Here is an 18,688-nt window from a genome sequence, read left to right as displayed (position 1 = left end):
GGCTTTAAGAAGCATTTTGAATATGGGTTTAGATAAGTGCAAACATGCTAATGCTTAAAGACTTTCAAAGCTGCATCTGCCCCAAAGATAAAACCTGAATTCCAGAGGTGAAGGAAATAGGGAAAATTGCTCTCTTGTTGCTGTGATTTACAGTTCCATGAAATATCCTCGTTAGACTCCAGCTTTAAGAATGAGTCTATTCACTCTCTGCAGTATTTAGAGAAAATGCCCAGGTGCTCATGAGCAATACACTTTGAGATAATCTTTGCTTTGATGCTGTAATAAAAACCTCTTCATTTCAGTCGTTATCGTAACCCAGAAGGAGATTAACACGCACATTGTTGGTTCCTCAAGTATCTTTCCTAAATCCAAAGTTAGTGAGTCATCTCTCTTCATCCTCCAGTCGTCATCTGGTATGTTAATACTTCTGGCTCCGTCAGTCAATTTCATTGAATTTTACTGTGCAGAAGATTCCTCCTACCAGCCAATGCTCCTTTCAGCCATCTCATCAAACCCCTTTTGACATTTTCCGTCCCGCTAAGGCCAAACCTCCCCTCCACCCTCAATAACCGCAAACTTTAAATCCATACCAAGGCCATCCAAGTCTTTCAAATGGAGGGAAAACATATTGTATTGTGTAAGAAAAAAAAGAGTAGGCTACTTGCAATGTGTCTGGTTTTCCATCGTACATTTTGTTCTTCTTTTTTTTTTTTTACCTCAAAACCTCAAAACAAAAATGTGTCATGTGGAGTTTCTAGTTTGTGTAAACTTAATTTTGGAGAGAAACTGATGTGTAACCAACAGGTTTTGAAGTCAAGTACTTATAATCAAGACATTAAACAAACTACTATCCAACTTAAAAGTAGTCAAACCATAGTGAGAAAAAGTTGGTGTACCACAACTTATGACAAGACAACTTGTGGGAAAGTAGAAAATTGGATACTGGAAAGTTGGATTCCAGTAACTTGAGCCCAGAGAATGGCAAACCCCGCCACTTACAATGAAAACTACTTTAGAGAGGTAATGAAGGAATGTAGATGCAATTGACTATTATGTCTATTATGGCTTATTATAACATACAGACCATAACTAGCTGCCAAAACAAGGTCTTGTTTTATGAAAATTAAAGGAAATATTTGGACCTTTAGGGTTCAAGTGCTTAAGGTGCTGACCAGGAACTGCAATGTCCCCTGGACCTTTTGTTTGTCTCTTTTGTTTCCTGCCATTTCTTTGCCAAAATCACCAATAAGGATACATATATACTGTACATACTGTATGTAAATGCTCAAAGTTTGAATATATAAACACACTTGTATTAAGGTCTGAGATTACACTGAAGTTGATATAAAAAAGTTGATGTACCACAGCTTATTACAAGTCAACTTTCTGAAATGCAGTGAAAATCATGAACTCTACTGCTACTGTTGTTGTGCTGCAGCCTTCAACAAACTGTTTATCCATCTGTTGTGACTGATGTTTTGGGGGAACTTGCAAAGTGATAAATACAAAAATAGACTAATAAAAATATATGACTAAAATGTTGACTAGAAACTGAAGTTAAACTAAAAACTAGGACAAGGTCATGTACAGGTCTGTAAGAATAAATAGTAATGTACATTACAAGCATACTATACATGAATGTATAGGTGTGTAATGTATTGTCTAAAAGACGAAAAGGTCTAAACTGTCTAAAGGAACTGCCTTTGCGAAAGTCAATCATCACTTGTTGTACATTTGATAACAATAAATAAATTGATTAAATAAACACGACATTCACACATAAACCAAATCTAGACCCATTGCTTATATTCACTTTAACGTGTATTCTGTCATTTACATGTGACCTTTCAACGTAACAAACATCAGGACTTTTCAGCATACCAGCATTACAAACATCCTGTAATCACCATGCTTATGTAAGACACTGTGCATTTTAATGTGAGAGCACGAATGTTTACTTTGGGTCTAGACAAAGGTCAGTGCATGAGCAGTCTGAAAGCATTCAGGTCAACCAAAATTAAGCTTGATGAGATGAGAGGTCATGTGGAAGGAGATTTCAGAGCAAAGCATGATGGTGAAATTGCTGTGGGGTTCATCAACACAAACACTGGAGGTAAAATATGCAAGAAGACAGAAAATTGGTGAGCAGTGAAATGCAAACAAATATATAACAAAGTATATGTTTGTACTATCAGTCACGTTATGCCTTAAATACTCACTACAATTCATTCGTCTTCATGTTGACTGACCATTTGCAGGATTTGAGGAACAATACCACGCTGTGCTGAAAGGCCAGAGTCATTCGTCAAGATAAACTATGGACTTGTAAAGCAGGAAAAGGCCGCGCAAAGCCTCCCATCATTTATCCCCTGCTATTATTGAAGTCATTAAAGCTTTACAGAGTGAATCATTTACTGCGGGAATGGGTCTTGATGTCAGACTCCGTCTTTATCCTCGTGTGTGTATAAGGATGTGCAGCTTTGGTGGCCTCAAATGAAAAAGGATCTCTCTCCAAATCCACAAATGTGTTAAAGATGGTAAATCTTTACAGGACTTAAAGGAAACGGTTGTAGCAATGATGTGTTTACTCAAATGTGATCATCCCTACTGTAGGTGCCCTATCCCAGAGCCAGGTCCACCCACTCCTGGGCTCCCTGCCTCTGCCAGGTCGACCCCTCCAGCCGCAGACTCATGCCCAGCTGGAGCACTTCCTGCCGCTCAGGGTCAACAGCTCCTCGCCGCTCAGCCTCTTCCCCAATTTCAACACGGTATGATGTCACATTTCTTTTTTCTAGCCCCAAACACAATGATAAAATCTCTTGTTTTCTCCTAAAACGAGGAAAGATTGTCGAGTGTTTCGGTAACATCAGACTTTAAAACTGGTTTAACCTCTTCAGCCCAAGTACATCTCATACTCACAGATATTTATTTTGAAATGTTGTCCAGATCCCAAGGATACCAAACAAACAGCAGGTTGTCACAGTAAATGTTCACAGCAAACTACTGCATTTATGCTTTTGCAATGCATGATGGGTAATTATTTGGAATATTACAGTAAGCTGCTGTGAATTTGAATTTAAGCGGCTGTAAAAAAACAAAAGTTAAAGGTATATTACATGATAGACTCTGGTGCTCATGTTAATTAATGTGCATTGTCCTTTCTTTAAATAAAATTAACATAAACAAAAACATTACAAGGAAATACTGCAATTAGGGTGCAACACCATACAGTCATTTAATAGTAAAATATTGTAGTTTTTAAAAAAAGGTACAAATGGTAACATGCTAACAGGCTAAGAACAGGCTAACAGGCCTGCAAGTTGTCCAACAAGGTACACATGCTAACAGGCTATAATTCTAACAAGCAATATGGTTGGGTTAACGTGAAAACACAGTACCTTGCTGTAATACCCCTGTAAATTTACTGTAAATTGCTATATTTACAATGACTTCAGATGTTTATTACAGTATCATAATGTAATTTTACATCAATCAATAATGTATTTATTGGCGGAATCTCAAATAAAAATGTAATAATATATATCTAAAATAGATATGTATTAAAAAAAACTTCAATTAAGATGTGAGATTATAATATTTTAATCCTGTATTCAACCCTAAAATAAATATTCAAGTTAAGTTGGACTTGATTGAGTGTGTCAGTTCCTGCCATCAGGTCCACTTGGGGTCAGGCATCATTTCTAACATCACATGAGATTTGTGATGGTTTTGAACAAATTGAGTCCAATTAAGGACTCATTAGAACAGACCATCATTCTGTCTTGTTACTTTCAGTAAGTCCACTAATTTGGTTGATGGGGTTGATTCAAGGCCTGTAGCTTGTCAAGGTTGACTAGATAACTAGGCTAACATTACTCTGTGTGACTATGCTCTATGTTCGAAACTTGCTGAATACAAATCAAAGCTCAAACGGCCTCAAATGGCATGTTAAGAAGAAGTCTAGTCAAAAACGAAACTGCACCAAACTAAAGCTCAGATTATGAAAAGTGATAACAATCAGCATTTACCTGGAGTTATCCTAAAAGCTGATGCAGCTACATCTTTGTTCCTCATGTATTTATTACCCTTTGGCCCTCACAATCCTTTAAATCCTTTATCTGTTATAGAAACAGATATCATCCACAACTTGGATAGTGTCCAAGTTATCATCAACTTGGCAGCAGGAATGCATATATTTTAGAAAGACAAAGAGAAGCTAAAATGTTGCATTGCAAGCATTTTGAATTACAAAATGGAGAAATAATTGCTTGTGATATCTGCAACACAAGCTGCTGTCAACCTGAACTCGGGCTCCAACTCACAGTTATTTTAACGATTAATAGATTAATCTTTTTGGCTATATAATGTGAAAGAATTGTGAATGTTCATCACTAATTCCCAGGGCCCAAAGTGACGTCCTCAAATTGCTTTTTTTGTTCAACCAACGGTCCATAACCCAAAGAGTCTTCTTTTACTGCCATAAACGATTAAGAAAACTTTCTGCGAAGAAGAACTAATAAACTGTAAAGTATGTCTTACATAAAGAACTTTATGTGACTTGAAATTTGCACTTTGTAGCGATGCTGTAAGGGAAAATATAATTATCTTAATATAACTTGAATCCAATCAGTGGTAAAAAAAAAATATATAACTGAGACATCCCATATATAAAGCTTCTCATACATGTTTGGTCTGGCTCTGAAGCAGCAGACCTTAACTGTCTACAAGTTGCTTTAACCCTTAATGAGTCAGAGGAACACGCAAAATGTCACCCGGCATGTGGGAGGCTGGGAGAAGATTCCTGTCTGACACTTAATGCTAAAAATATGACTCAGCTAACACAGCTGCCCTGTAGGGAGTAAAAATATGAACAGAAGAGGAGTTATTTAAAAAGTGTGAATTCAGAATTATAATGTGTTCATTTTTTATTCTAAAACAATACTCACGGCTTACATCCATTATTAACACTTAATCACACAAACAAGCACTGACAACTTGTAAATGACTGATGGTGGTGGTGGTAGTAGAGTGTATCTGTGCTCATTCAAGGACTACTCATTAATGGAAAGATAAAACAATTACAGTCTATGCGACTGCACTGTAAACACAACATGACAACAAATTGAAATGCACTGTGTTTAATTAAAAAGACTATTATGGAGTAAACACCAGGTGCTGTGAGTTAACAGTTACAGGAAGCATTTTAATATGCATCAGTTTAGGATTAACAGGATTTTTATTGACGATAAGGGTTTAACTGAATAAAGTTTTAATTACTCAGCTCAACTCAGCATGTCTTGAATAAGAATAAATGATTGAATTGGTGGGAAATAACTAAGAACATTTACATTCAATTTCCTGCTACTTTACACTTCTACTCCACTACATTTCTGTGGAAATATTGTACTTTTTACTCAAATACATTTATCTGAAAACTCTATAATATAAACTAGAATATGTTTACATGCTTTAGTGCTCAATAAACACATCAGTTTTCACATATTGTCCAATGCTGCAGCCCTGTATCCCCCCTCTGTCTGAAACACTCTGTTTTAGCTCCCATCTCTTTAAGGCCCCCGTCCCAATACCCAGACTCCTCTGATTGGTCAGCTCACACACGCCTGAGCCAGCACCGCTAACAACAACAGAGCAGCTGTGCTAAATCAATTCTTATGTGCCGAACTAGTTGCTAGGCATAAATTATGTGGGACATGGTGACATAGTGTGATGTCACCAAGTAACAGAATTAAAGGCGGGACTGTTGACGAGGCGTTTCAGGAGCAGTGTTTTCTGTGGGAGAGAGGAGCTTCTGTTGGACTTTGACCTTTTAATCGTTCACATTCTTTTACATGCACAAGAACCTGTGGAAAACACTGAAGGAAAGGAAACAAACAAAAACATATAGGTCTTTAATTACATTTTGAGGCCAATTTGTACATTAACTTCAGTAAACGATCTAAGGACTTCTTCCACCAAAGGCAGTCACAAGCATTTTCTAACGGCTGAAAATGTTCTGCATATATTGTGACACATATGTTTTGTGAGAAGGTGGATGTCAGAAATAATTCCTTCTTCATTGCACTGTTGGCTTTATAAGTCTGTGACAGTATAGAGATGACAGGAAATGAGGACAATGATCCCAAAGACTGAACTCAAACTGTCTTACAGTATTTTTTCTCATGGTATTGAGTCATCGTCGGGTAACTGCTTTACTGAAAAAGCCTGTTTGCATTCCCTGAGCATTATACTGTAAGGTCGCAGAGAGAAAACATGAAACAGGACTAACACGTTCATGAATGTGCATGTGCATGTGGCTGCGTTTCTTGTCGTAGATGGACCCAGTGCAGAAGGCAGTGATCAACCACACCTTTGGTGTAGCTCCACCCAAGAAGAAGCCCATCATCTCCTGTAACATCTGTCACCTGCGATTCAACTCCACTGTAAGTCCGATTATTATTCAGTAATTTTCTCAGAAATCCCACTTTCTTTCCTCAAGGTAAAGTTGATAGAACAACAGCTCAAACGAAGGCTGCGGGGAGTTAAAAAAACAAAACTTTGTCCACTCAGTTCTTATCTGTTTTCTGCAGAATGTACTCATTAGTCAAATCACATCAACCAGTTTGCATTTTATGACGGGAGCTTTAAATCAACATTATCTCACTTTTCTCACTGTGAGACTCTCTGACACTTGATGTTTGCATTTCTAAACGTTCGTGCTTTAAAACACAAACAACACTTGTTGTCTCATGAACTGCCATCTAAAGCTCATCTGCTGATTATTTTTTAGTCAAGCATCCAAATATTTGCATCACATTTCATACAAGCTATTCCTCTTATCAGTCCAATCAGTATATTTATGCAGCTTCCATTTTTTAATCAACCAGTGGGTTCTTAAAAGGAAGCCAGTCAGCTAGTTCTGTTGCTTCTTTCCTCCTTATCACACCTCCCTATTCATATTCATTTGGCTCCCATTCCTATGGAGTTCATTTATACATATTTGCATTTATATTGTTAGCAGGAACCTGGTGGAATGACAATGACTCTTCTTTGTGTGAACTGTGGAACGTGAAGGAAGCAGGACATTGGAGCGAGTCCATTATACCACTCTAACTTCCTCACCTCACCACACCATTTTCTCTCTCTGCTCAGTACTTTTGGACATACAGTGATGTTGTCAGGAGTTTTCTAGCTAACAGGCTCTCTCCTCCTCCCCTCTGTGTTACCTGCAGCTGAGCTGAGAGTGCTGGTTGACCCAGGAGTTGGATGCCGGGTTACAGGCAGGTACCAGGCCCCAGCAGGGGGCCGCAGTGAGCGGCTGGAATTTGCACTTGACAAGGAAAATTGACTAAAGGAATAGTTTCTGAATATCCCAAGTCTTTTGATATCTTATACTCATCGCTTGTGTTTTATATACAGTAGGTTTCATTTTCACAGTCATTTGTATATATTTGTTTTTTATATAGGACCCACAGATTCTCGTCATTTAAAGTTCAACACACTTGTGAATCCACAGTTCTTGTTTGATACAAAAAGATTTAAAAGTTCAACCAAATCTAACATTTTTTATATCCCTTTTGCTTGCCAGGAGGTTTAACTTTAGAGCTAACGTTACCAGCCAAGAAAAAAGGATGATGTCTATAATGATTAAGACACAGATAATTAAGACAATTAACACATTTTTACATGTGTATAGATATTTAAAGCAACATTAGGTTGAAGGTTATAATATTTTCACCTTAAAATAGCAGCTTCAAAATAATTTTGATGGTACAAATTGCAGAACTTGATATTTTAAAGAGGGGAATTCACAAGTAGATTGATGATGAAGTCTAATATTCCAATGCAATAAATTCAGAGGTAATAACATTTTAATATTAATTATTCAGAAGTGGTTAAACTCCACAATTTTGTATTTAATTTGCTCATAAAATTGAATTATTACAGCTATTCTTTGCTTCTACATTAGTGTGGTTTTTGGTCATTTTACACAAATCCGTAATGATAATAAACTTTATTTATATAGCCCTTTTCTTTAGAAAAGTTATAAAGTGCTTTACAAAAGAAATTAAAACCAGATGTACCTTTCAGCCAATTGTCTTGAACACAAACACACAACACACACACTTGATCTCTTTGCCAAATTTCAGCCTCTCATAGGGCAAAAACTGCATCTGCAATATGTTGGGGAACTTCTTGTGGAAAGACTGACAGACAGAGTGACCTAAAAATAGAAATCTTGAGCTGTTTGTTCAGTATGAAGACAAAGATTGATGACTATGGAAATGTAATCTACAATATATATTAGATAACTGGAGAGTATAAAAGAAGAAGTGACTTGAAGATTTTCAAATTATTTCTTTAAGGCTGCTAAACTCACTGAAAAAGCATGAAAGATTCAAGCCTGAAGGTTAACACGTGATATTCTAATTGTGCTGCCCTTTCGTAGAGGACAGTTGTTGCTCACTGTGTACGAGGAGTTTGGGCATCAGTGGTGTGAGAATGCATAAAGCTGCTTGAATCCAGCAGTCATGACGGTCTCCGTCAGGTGTCTTTAACTGAGGATCTTTGTTCTGCCGTCCTAGGACACTGACTCTACATGTTATTCTCTCTGTAAGTTACTATGGTGGAACATAGTGAACTCATACTACACTGGTAGTATGCAGACGGGAGCAGATTCATCCCTCTGACTCAGTTGGAAATCACGCTGAATGGTTAGTGTGCACTGACATTCAACGTAGCCAAAGGGCTCGTACACCCTTTGCTCAGCCCTGCATTTCTGACCCCACGGTGGTACCCTTTCTGTTTGTGTAGAGGCCCAAGCTTTATGCGAAGTGTTGATCGGGGTGGACTCGTACCCTCACCACTCTAACAATGCACACAGTCGTTAAAAGACGACCTCCATACACTGAGCTCAGAGGCTGTGCCGTGTACAGTGTGTGCCTGGAAACTGGTACGGATAATTTGAGCGATGACAAATTATCTAACGGCCTCGTGTGAAGCGAGACACTTGACCTCAGACTCACTGTTGATTTAGGGAGCACATTTGTGTCTTTCTTATACAGAAAGGCACTAGTGTTGCAAAAAATGTGTGCTCTTAAAGGATAAGGCTGGTTATGTCTTATATTTTCCTTATTGTTGAAAAATCCCATGAAAATGTTCGGTAATTAGCTGTCCATTTCTCCCTAGTGCTTGTTTTTACAGGAAACACATAACTGTGCTGAAGCAAATATCACTCCAAAAGCTGAATAGCCTCCTAAAACTGCTGGGCAGTGTTATATTTACCATGTGTTTTAAATGGGAGTAATTTGTTAGGGATTATTTTCAGTGGAGGATTAATACACTTTTCAGTGTATGTGGGATTAATAAAAAATGTAATTACAGTGCCCACGTTCATTGTAAAGAAGGAACAGTGTGGCTCATTCATATATTTTTAAAAGTATCGTGGCAACAGTGGAAGAATTAGACATTTTCAGCTTTAGCTACACAGACATTACTTATTATTAAGATCAATTAATCGTTGGTTTTGGTGTGTTCGTGGGATTATTTCCTTAATGAGAAAAATATAAAATATCACCACGCCTATCCTTTATGACTCCTGCTTGTTCTGTACTCTTGGTGTCATGGTTTTCTCAAGTTGTTGAAGCTATTTGAACTTTGCACCTTCAGAGAGTAGGTTGTCTGCCTTTTTCACATAAGACAATCAGTAGGAAAAACACAGGTGTAATTAATAAAATGAATGATTGAATTCCATTTAGCTTCATTTTCAGTGTCCTGGTATTAATCACACTGACATGGCTTTCTGGGACACTTGAATAGAACTGAGCCACTGTTAAAATCATTAGCAACACATGGGCTTTTCCTACAATGACTATTCAAAATGCTGTGAAAAGACAGGTCCAGGACTGAAGAACACTGCCCTAATGTATTTCTTCACCTGTAAAAGAGTTAGCATTTTTATTTAGTATTAAATGACAAAGAAGACTATTTAAATGAAGGATATGTTGTAAAATTTTAGGAAATATGATTTAAAAATATACAGTCAACGCCCTCAGCAATAAACCATATTCACAGGGCGGCCATTTTTCTCTGACGTTACACTCAGGGTAGCAAGCTCAATTATTGTACTGCTGTGTTCAAGATAGCAAGTCGGACCATGATACAAGATAAAACATATTGGATAACCCATAAACCTTCCTGAGACAACATATAACGTAGCATTCAACCAGATCCAGATTTTCACTGTGTCGTTGATCAATAAGGAAGCAGTTAAATGGTAACAATCCATACATTTATATGACTTGCAACCTGAAACACAGCAGAATAACATTATCCTGAGTGTGACGTCAGAGGAAAATGGCCACCATGTGGCTATGCTCTATGCCCACATGGTGTGGTTGAACAAACAGCTGCAGAGCTGATCCAAAAGCACAGTGGGTGGTGTCTGCTCAGGCCTGTGAGAGCTGACCAATCGGAGCAGACTGGGCTTTTCAGGAGCCGGGGCCTTAAAGAGACGTGCACTAAAACAGAGCATTCAGACATAGGGTGAATAGAGGTGCTGCAGCAATGTACAGGATCAGAAAATAATGTATTTTTTGAACATTAAAGCATGTAAACAAAAATAAAATAATAAACTTTATTGTTGTTCGTAGAGCCAAGTCGTGCTCATAAATGTATATATTTTATTGTGTGTCTGGTTTTCCAGATAAATGGGTTTTGCTTCAGTTGCTCTGTTGATGCACTTGCACTACATGCTGGAAGCTGATCTTACTCTGTAGAGCACATCTCGCTTTATCTGCAGCCATCCAGAGCCATTTTGAGATCACAAATCAGCATGCATCTGTTGTCGCGCTGCCACAAATGTGTTTTCTCTCACAGAGGAAGGCACAGAGGTCATTTTGTGTTGCAGTATAACGGACATGGGCCATTTTGTGTCAGAACAAATCAGTGCAAAGATGAGCCAGTGAGCTCATGAGATGCCACGAGTCCGACTGATGCTCATTTGTGCACAACCGTGACGACGATGATGATGATCAAAATGGTGATGTGACTCTTCCTTCGAGTCAAATGCTCAATCGCATAATTTCTCCCCAACTCCATGGAAGCATGTGAAGCCAAAGAGATGGAACAGATGGAAAGATTACAGTTTACTGATTTCATGCTGTCCTTCACTAATTTAATCATGTCAGAGATTCTGTTCATATACTGTACACTGAATTTCTGCTCGTGTGTGCATATTTGCGTGTGTGTGTGTCACGGTCAGACCCAGGCGGAAGCCCACTACAAAGGTCATAAACATGCTCGCAAGCTAAAGGCCTTGGAGAACCAGAGGAACCGGCAGAAGAACGGACCATCGACAACAGGAAAAGAGAGAGACAGGGAGAGGGCGATGATAGGAGGAGGAACAGTGCCCGCAGATTCACATTTGAAAGACATAACAGGTATAAATCTTTCTTTTTTTAAAGGCACCCATCACTTCATCCTCTGAGTAATTAGAGGTAATTGGTGAGACGTAAGCACTAAGGCTTGGTAGCTGCCACTCAGCTGGCTAATTACCAGCTATTACCTGTCCTGCTATCATTGGCCCTGTCAGATAGGTAATTACTCTCATCAAGCAAAGACATTCTGCAAGATGAGAAGCCTTAAAGCTCTTAAAAAGAGATGCTATCTGAAGAGGCATGTGGTGGTGTTGCTTTCTCTCATTTTGACTTTGGTTGTGGCCAAACACAACTCCCACTTAAAGTTTGTTGTTTTGATTATGAAATGCGATGATGCTTTGCTAATGGACATGTCAAAGAGTGTATGTTTTCCTGTCAAAATCAGACTAATGCTAGCCACAAAGAATAGCACAGCAAATGTGCAGAAATGTATGCAAATATCTTTCTCACTGCAAAATTATATTCAAAGATTCACTTCAATGTTAGTAGTAACTATTTAGATGCACAGTACGTTTCTGCCACTAAGGGTCCCTCAACCAAAACAAAGAAGACAAAAGATGTAGTTTGATGACGTTGTGAAATCGTGTGGGATCCTGGGAGTTGTTGTTCTCAATGTTTAACCCCCATTGCTGATGACTCAGGCAGAAATGTTCACAGATCCAGCAGCAGTAATTTCTTAACAAAATTGTTGACAATTAATCATCTTTTCTTCGACTAATAGTCCCAGCTCTAAAGATAAGACAAGATACCAAAGTACTGAACATAATAGCTTGGTGAGTTTGCGTGGTATTTTGGAGCCAAACATGGAGGATGAGGTGCAACAAAGTACATTACAAGCAGATGAGACATCTCAGGGTCAGGTGTGGGTGTTTAAGTGAAAATTGGGTTTTAAAGTTGTGCTGAGGACCAGGTATCAACTGAACGCCACCCAATTTATAATGCACTTTATGCAACCCTTTTTTGCACAATGCACTACAGTTATGTTCATAAAAATGAAGAGGTGCTGGGGTCTGTCCTCAGCGTCCTTGTGCACATAGCTTTTTACTTGTCACTGGAACATTGATATCAGCCATTTAAATCCAGCATAACTTTCTGTTATTGCTGTAAACTGCACTTTAGTTTGTTAAAATCACCCAAATTCCCCAGCATCCTTTCTATATTCTTAATGTTATAGTCAGTGGTTCTTCAGCAACATCGCCTACAAAAGAGCTGCTCTAAGAGTAACACCTTTGCTACCTTTCAGTCATTTGTCACTCAGCTTTTTTATTCTGCTCAACTCAAAAGGAAAAAAAAAATCACCATTTTCCTTTCTATACTCCGTCTAGTTTTCCTTTTCTATATTGATTTCCCCCCTCTCATTTTGTTCCAGCGCCTATCAATTTCCCTCTAACCACACAATGATAAGCTTGTTACATTCAGCCGTTACCATGGTTGTTGATTGATGGTGACAGAGCAAGAGAATAAAAGACAGCGAGACAGAGGAAGGATGATTGAGATGGCTGAAAAGAAGAGGGAAAAGATATGGAAATTAAAGAGAGAGGATAGAGCAGAAAAGGAAAGTAAGTAGCATAATAACAAGGTTACATGATAGAAATATATGTATACCGTGATTGTGCAGAATTCATGTATTGTTGCGGTCTTATATAACTACTACTGCGGTGTAATTTTTCTCTTGCTCATATTGCAGATAGCACATCCATTGTTAGGAGCTTATCTGAACGTGGCAGCTGAATTCTTACATTGTCAATTCAAAGCAACTTGTACTTTTTGTACCTGTACAGGCAGTTGTATGCTGCAGCCTGTCACACAGGTTAACAGGTACACATACACACACACACAATAGATGGCCAAAGAAAGAAAATCCCACTGTTAATCACAAAGATAAAAATACAGTTGCATTCAAAGAAAAACTACATGTGGAATTGGTTATAAATGCATGAATTAATATGTTGAAATATCTAAAGATATGATAAACCTGCTCAGTGTATGTGTGTGAAAGACACACAAAAAGTATGTACAAGTGGAAATGAACTTTAAATGCTGCGCTCACTAACAGTCGCATCTGTTGTTTTTAAATCCCATTTTAATGTTTACTATCATAATATTGTCATAAAACCTAAATGCTTTCTTGTCAGTAAATCAGTTAAATGAAAATACAAAATTCATGTCAGACTTCTTAAGCTGTGTAAACAGTGATAATAATCCTTGTATGTGAAAGGTGCTGCTCATAGTCAAACACCGACTGAGAATAATCATCTGACTCTACAGTTCCCAGCAGCTTTTTAGCTTCTTTCAGCTCATTGTTCTGGTGTTTTATGGCTCGCAGCTGTACTGTTTTGGTTCACTCTAATTGCTCTTATGTTGTCAACGCTTTCAGGCACAACAGGCAGCCGTTTTCAGTAAAAACAGGTCCAAATAACAGACTGACAAAGTTAGCAACTAGGTGGTGAACGAAGTGGAGAATTTAGCAGCCAAAGAGGTAGATATTTGTGTCCCGAGCTGGTGGAGACCAAAAACAGAGCTTAAAGAGTGTAACAGTAGCTACAATTAGCAGAAGTTAGCTGTTATTCTGGTGATATGTTGCCCCCTATTTGTTTTGAGAATGAATTCGACAGGACTCTGTTCTTTTGTATTACACCTACTAAAATATCATATTGCAGTACCAAATAACAATGGGCTTGTAGTGCAACCTCTGTGTTAATTAATCTGTCCACAGGCCCAAGTACTTCCCAACCTGCACAGCAGCAACCAGAAAAAGGCCAGTGGAGCTCGGTGACACCCACTCCTTCCTCACAGCCGGCATCCACAGACTCTCCCTCAGTTGGCTCTCCTCAGTTGTCCCCACAAATTTCGCCTGGGCCTCAGCTGTCTGATCTACCTACAGACGGTCCACCTGCGGAGAGGGACAGCCCGACCACCAGTTCAGCCGCACACCCTGACCCTCAGGGAAGCTCCACAGGAGGTGAGGAGGAGGTGGTGAAGGTGGAGGAGGCTAAGGAGGTCAAGAGCAACAAAAAACAGCAACTCCACTGTCCTACTTGCAAAGTGACGGTCAATTCCAGCTCCCAGTTGGAGGCTCACTGTAGCGGTGTGTACTATAACACTACTGGTGATACTTAAATGACATGGAAAAGTTAGAACCAGTTTTTACTTGTAAAAGTTTATGTTTCCTGTGATTCTGACATTTGGTTCTTCTCTGTGTTTGGCTAAATCAGGCTCTAAGCACAAACAGATGCTTGATGGTCAGAACAGCAGCCAGCCCCAACGCAGGGTCAAGATGACATCATCGCCCAGGCCCACTTGCCGAATTAAGCAGCGAATGGGCAGCAAGACCAGAGCGGTTGTGGGGGTATCCAGCCAGCCATTTCACTGTGAGATGTGCCAGGTGTCCGTCAACTCCGAGACACAGCTGAAGCAGGTATGAGTTTATCCTAATGTAATAAACATGAACATTTTACTGCTGACCATTGTATGAAAACTAAAAATGTACAATGCCTATCCTTTGTGTTCTACAAGGAAAAACAACCCGATTTGTTGTGGTGTGTTAGTCGGAGCTGTCCAGACTGAATCACTGTTCTGTTTATACCTGTCCCTTTTTTAGCACATGAACAGCAGGAGACACAAAGAGCGTTTGGCTGGGAAGCCTGTCAAGGTGAAGTTCACCCCCTATAATAAACTACAGCCCAGTGCTATCTTAGCGGTAAGAATTTGTCCAACACAGACACACACACATATTTGATTACTGTTTATTTTTTTTCTACATTGCAGATTGTCATTTAAGGGCCCATATTCTGTTTATTTTTAGGTTTCATACTTTTCTTTTGGATGTTGATGAGAAAATGTTTACAAGCAACATTATTTTTCTCATAGCTACCATTGCTGCAGCACCTCTATTCACCCTCTGTCTGTTTGATTAGTCAGTTTTCACAGGCATGAGCTGGCACCGCCCACCATGTTTCTGCATCAGCTTTCCCAATGTATACAAACATTCATGATTCCCAGAGGATGAATTGTAATGACATTGGTAACCCTCTGACTTTTTATCCAGTGCCATCATCAGGTCAACGTTTCAGTTTAGTTTATGGACAAACATTCACATGTACCTTAGCTGTACTATGCTAACATGCTAAACTAAGATGGTGACATGGTAAACATTATGCCTGCTAAACACCATGTTAGAATTGTCATTATAAGCATGTTAGCATGCTGATGGTATCATTTAGCTCTAAGTACAGACTCTCAGAGATACTAGCTTGACTTTAGACCATTGACTGTATATGAAGACGGAGGACACGACAGCTCCGAAAAGTAAAGTGAAATATCGCGTTCGCCTCCTGGTGGCTGGCTGCAGTATAGATCAGAACCCCTCTTGCTCAATGTTAGCAGATGGGACTTTGGCAGAACTAAAAAACTCAACACAGATGTCAAATACATTTTTTACCAAAGTTGGTTTCTGTCATTTTAAGTAGTTCAAGTCTTCATTTGGTTTTAATTAGGTATTTGATGCTGTTAAAAGGATGTCATGTCTGACAGCTGAGCCTTGCTCACACTTGAGTGGGCATTCTCTACTGTGCAAACTCCAAAGGACATTACCAGTGCAAAAAGGCTTAATTTTTCTACATTTGAAGGAAGTTTTTTATCTTTATATATCAATGTTTTAGACTCTTAGTCTTATTTAGCACTGAATATGTCTCTTTTCTGTGGTTACAGACTAAACTAGCCCTGCAGAAGCAGCTATCCAAAGCCCTGCCGGCGGGGTTCCTGACCAGCCCCTTCAACCCAGCTGCCTTGTGCACCATGGCATCTGGACCCATGGCACTACGGCTGCCACCGGGTCCCACAGCCATTATCCAGGGTCCCCTGATCAGCCCCACACTCTTCAGGCCTGCCCCTGGACCTCTGAGGGCCACACATGCACCTATTATCTTCTCTCCTTACTAGCAATGAGCCAAGCTACGCCGGAGGACCAACAGTAGAGTGGACCTAACTGAGCCAAAGCTGAACTGGCTAAAAGTTTATCTTGGCCTCGTGAGGACAAAGCATTGGACATCAGGACAATATGCAGCGACCTCAAGGGCAGAGTATCATCATGTCAAGTTTGGCAGTGTCAACTCATGAGAACAGTATGCACAATCCCTGGTGTGGATTGAGATTTCAGCACTGACTGACCTGTGTCACCCCAACCCTCCTTAAAATTGGATGGACCACCGCTCAGCTGTTTCCCCTCAACAAACTGTTGAGTGCATGTTCCCCGGGGTCTGGACCCCTCTGGAAGCCATAATGACAAGCGTCTTTAAGTTTTATTTATAAGACAGTGATAGACTAATGAACTAGGGTGTGTAAATGTGTAAGTGTTAGTTGCCAAAATTCTTTCAGTTTGAGAGCTTTCTAGTTGTACTCTGGGAGAACAAGTACAATACTTCATTCCTGCTTTAGTTTTTATAACCAAATCAAAATCAAGAAAATCTATAAAACCAATTGCTTCCATATAAACACCCTCCATTTATAACAAGAGAAAGGAGATCAAAAACAATTTTATGTCTTTACAGCCTTTCTTTTTCTTTCTTTTTTTTTAAGATAAATACATTGATTCATCTTCTCTGTGTCTGTGTCTTGAAGTGACAATCAACCACCACCCTGATATGATGCCAAGAAAGCTATCTATATGGAGACAGACAAGATGTAATGCTTAAAAAGAGATGGTTTAATTTAAGTTATAAAATTTGAAAACTGTATTTTCTTGACACGAGCCATTACAACAAGCTCTTCAGATAAATAAGCTACGTTTTTGTAACAGCTTGATGCTGTTTGTGCAATATGGAGTGACAAGGATTCAAAGATTCTTTGTCACATTCACAGAGATACAACGTAAAACATGCAGTGAAATGAAGAGGATGCTCAGATACTGTGCAAAGGGATCAACAATAAAATAGATTAAGTAAAATAGATGTACTGGTGCAAGATAAAACTATATATATATATATATATATACAGTAAATCTAGGTAAAACATAGAAAATCTATACATACAAATCTGACTTGTGTCCAGAATCTACCAGTATTTACCCTTAAAGTGTCCTGGTGTGTAAGTTAAAGCGTTATTATGGATCCAATTGCTTTTCTTGCAAGACCTGACCTACTACCCCTCTGATAGGTTTCCTTCATTGGTTGCGTTGATTCAGCAACATTGAGTTAAAAGTTGAGGTTGTATTTTATGTAACACTGGTCGTGTCTGTGTTTGTCTTACGGTTGGTTTGTACCGCCGCTGGCTGTTTCTTTTAGAAACCAACTGGAAGACAAACACAGACAGCCAGAAAGAACAGCCTCTATGCCTGTTAGCTCATTTAACAGTAACGTTAAAGGAGCAGTTTATAAGATATGGCCAGATTTTGATTAAAACATTCAATTTTGGTCTAGATGAATCCTCAATTCACCCGCTGCTGATGTCCGACTCTGTCGATTCTCTCCCGCTGCACGTCTGTCCCCCCCCCTCGCCAGCCTTGTCTTGTCGTCCCTGTAGTGGTAGTCCTGGTTAGATCACCTCGCACTGTATCCCCTATTGTCAAACTGACCTCTGGGCCACTGGCTCCACAGCTCACTGAGCCATGAGCTAACTAGTTAATGGTAGCTAGCTACAGACAAGGATAGCTAATAAAGTGCAGCCGTTGTCAGTTACTCTGGTGATATGCTGCCCCCTGTGTTTTTGGAGCTACCTTCTAATTCTGGCCATGTTCTACAAATAATACCTTTTAAATTCAGTGTGTTTTTTATCTAAACTGGGTTAGCATAGGAATATCAGGGCAGGGCAGTTCTTTTCAAGAAAAGCAGTGGGATCCATAATAACGAGTGGCAGAAACAAACAGTGTGTGCAGTCTTGCAAGTGTGACAATGTTTGACAATGTGTTTTGAGGATTTGGATGTCCTGAGGATAGAAAATCCTCCTCAGTCTTTCAGTTTTGGCCGTGTGACTGCAGAGGTGTCTGCCGGACCTCAGCAGGCTAAACAGTCCATTGTTGGGGTGTGAGTTGTCTCTTCTGATATGTTGGGCTCTCAGCTTCACCCTAGGTGTCCTGCAGGGTGGTGGGAGGTGTTCGGCTGAAAGTAGCACTCTCTGCAGGGTGCCGCGGTCAGGACAGGCTGGGGCCTGCTGTTCCCCAAAAGTTTAAATGATTCATCCACAAGTTTTTAAATGTGTCTTTGATGTCTTTATTAAGCCTGTTATTTTTGATAGAATTGTATTAAAAAACAAAGTTC

General features: G+C 39.3%; 1 protein-coding gene across 3 annotated transcripts in view; it reads left to right on the top strand.

Annotated features, from left to right (window-relative positions):
• LOC141015813 (zinc finger protein 385B-like) overlaps positions 1-17,076 on the top strand; it is an 80,332-nt gene extending 63,256 nt beyond the window's left edge. For 2 of the 3 annotated variants that reach the window (XM_073490017.1, XM_073490018.1), the window contains exons 3-9: positions 2,614-2,768; positions 6,333-6,440; positions 11,261-11,438; positions 14,152-14,523; positions 14,651-14,853; positions 15,037-15,135; positions 16,146-17,076. In XM_073490017.1, the coding sequence (XP_073346118.1) occupies positions 2,614-2,768; positions 6,333-6,440; positions 11,261-11,438; positions 14,152-14,523; positions 14,651-14,853; positions 15,037-15,135; positions 16,146-16,376 (1,346 nt within the window). In that variant the 3' untranslated portion in view covers positions 16,377-17,076. The remainder of the gene's footprint in view (positions 1-2,613; positions 2,769-6,332; positions 6,441-11,260; positions 11,439-14,151; positions 14,524-14,650; positions 14,854-15,036; positions 15,136-16,145) is intronic. The other variant, XM_073490019.1, reaches the window with a different exon arrangement.
• The last annotated feature ends 1,612 nt before the right edge of the window (positions 17,077-18,688 follow it).

This window comes from Pagrus major, chromosome 20 (genome assembly GCF_040436345.1).
Source record: "Pagrus major chromosome 20, Pma_NU_1.0".
NCBI classification, from domain to species: Eukaryota; Metazoa; Chordata; class Actinopteri; order Spariformes; family Sparidae; genus Pagrus; species Pagrus major.
This window is presented reverse-complemented; position numbering and strand designations above follow the sequence as displayed.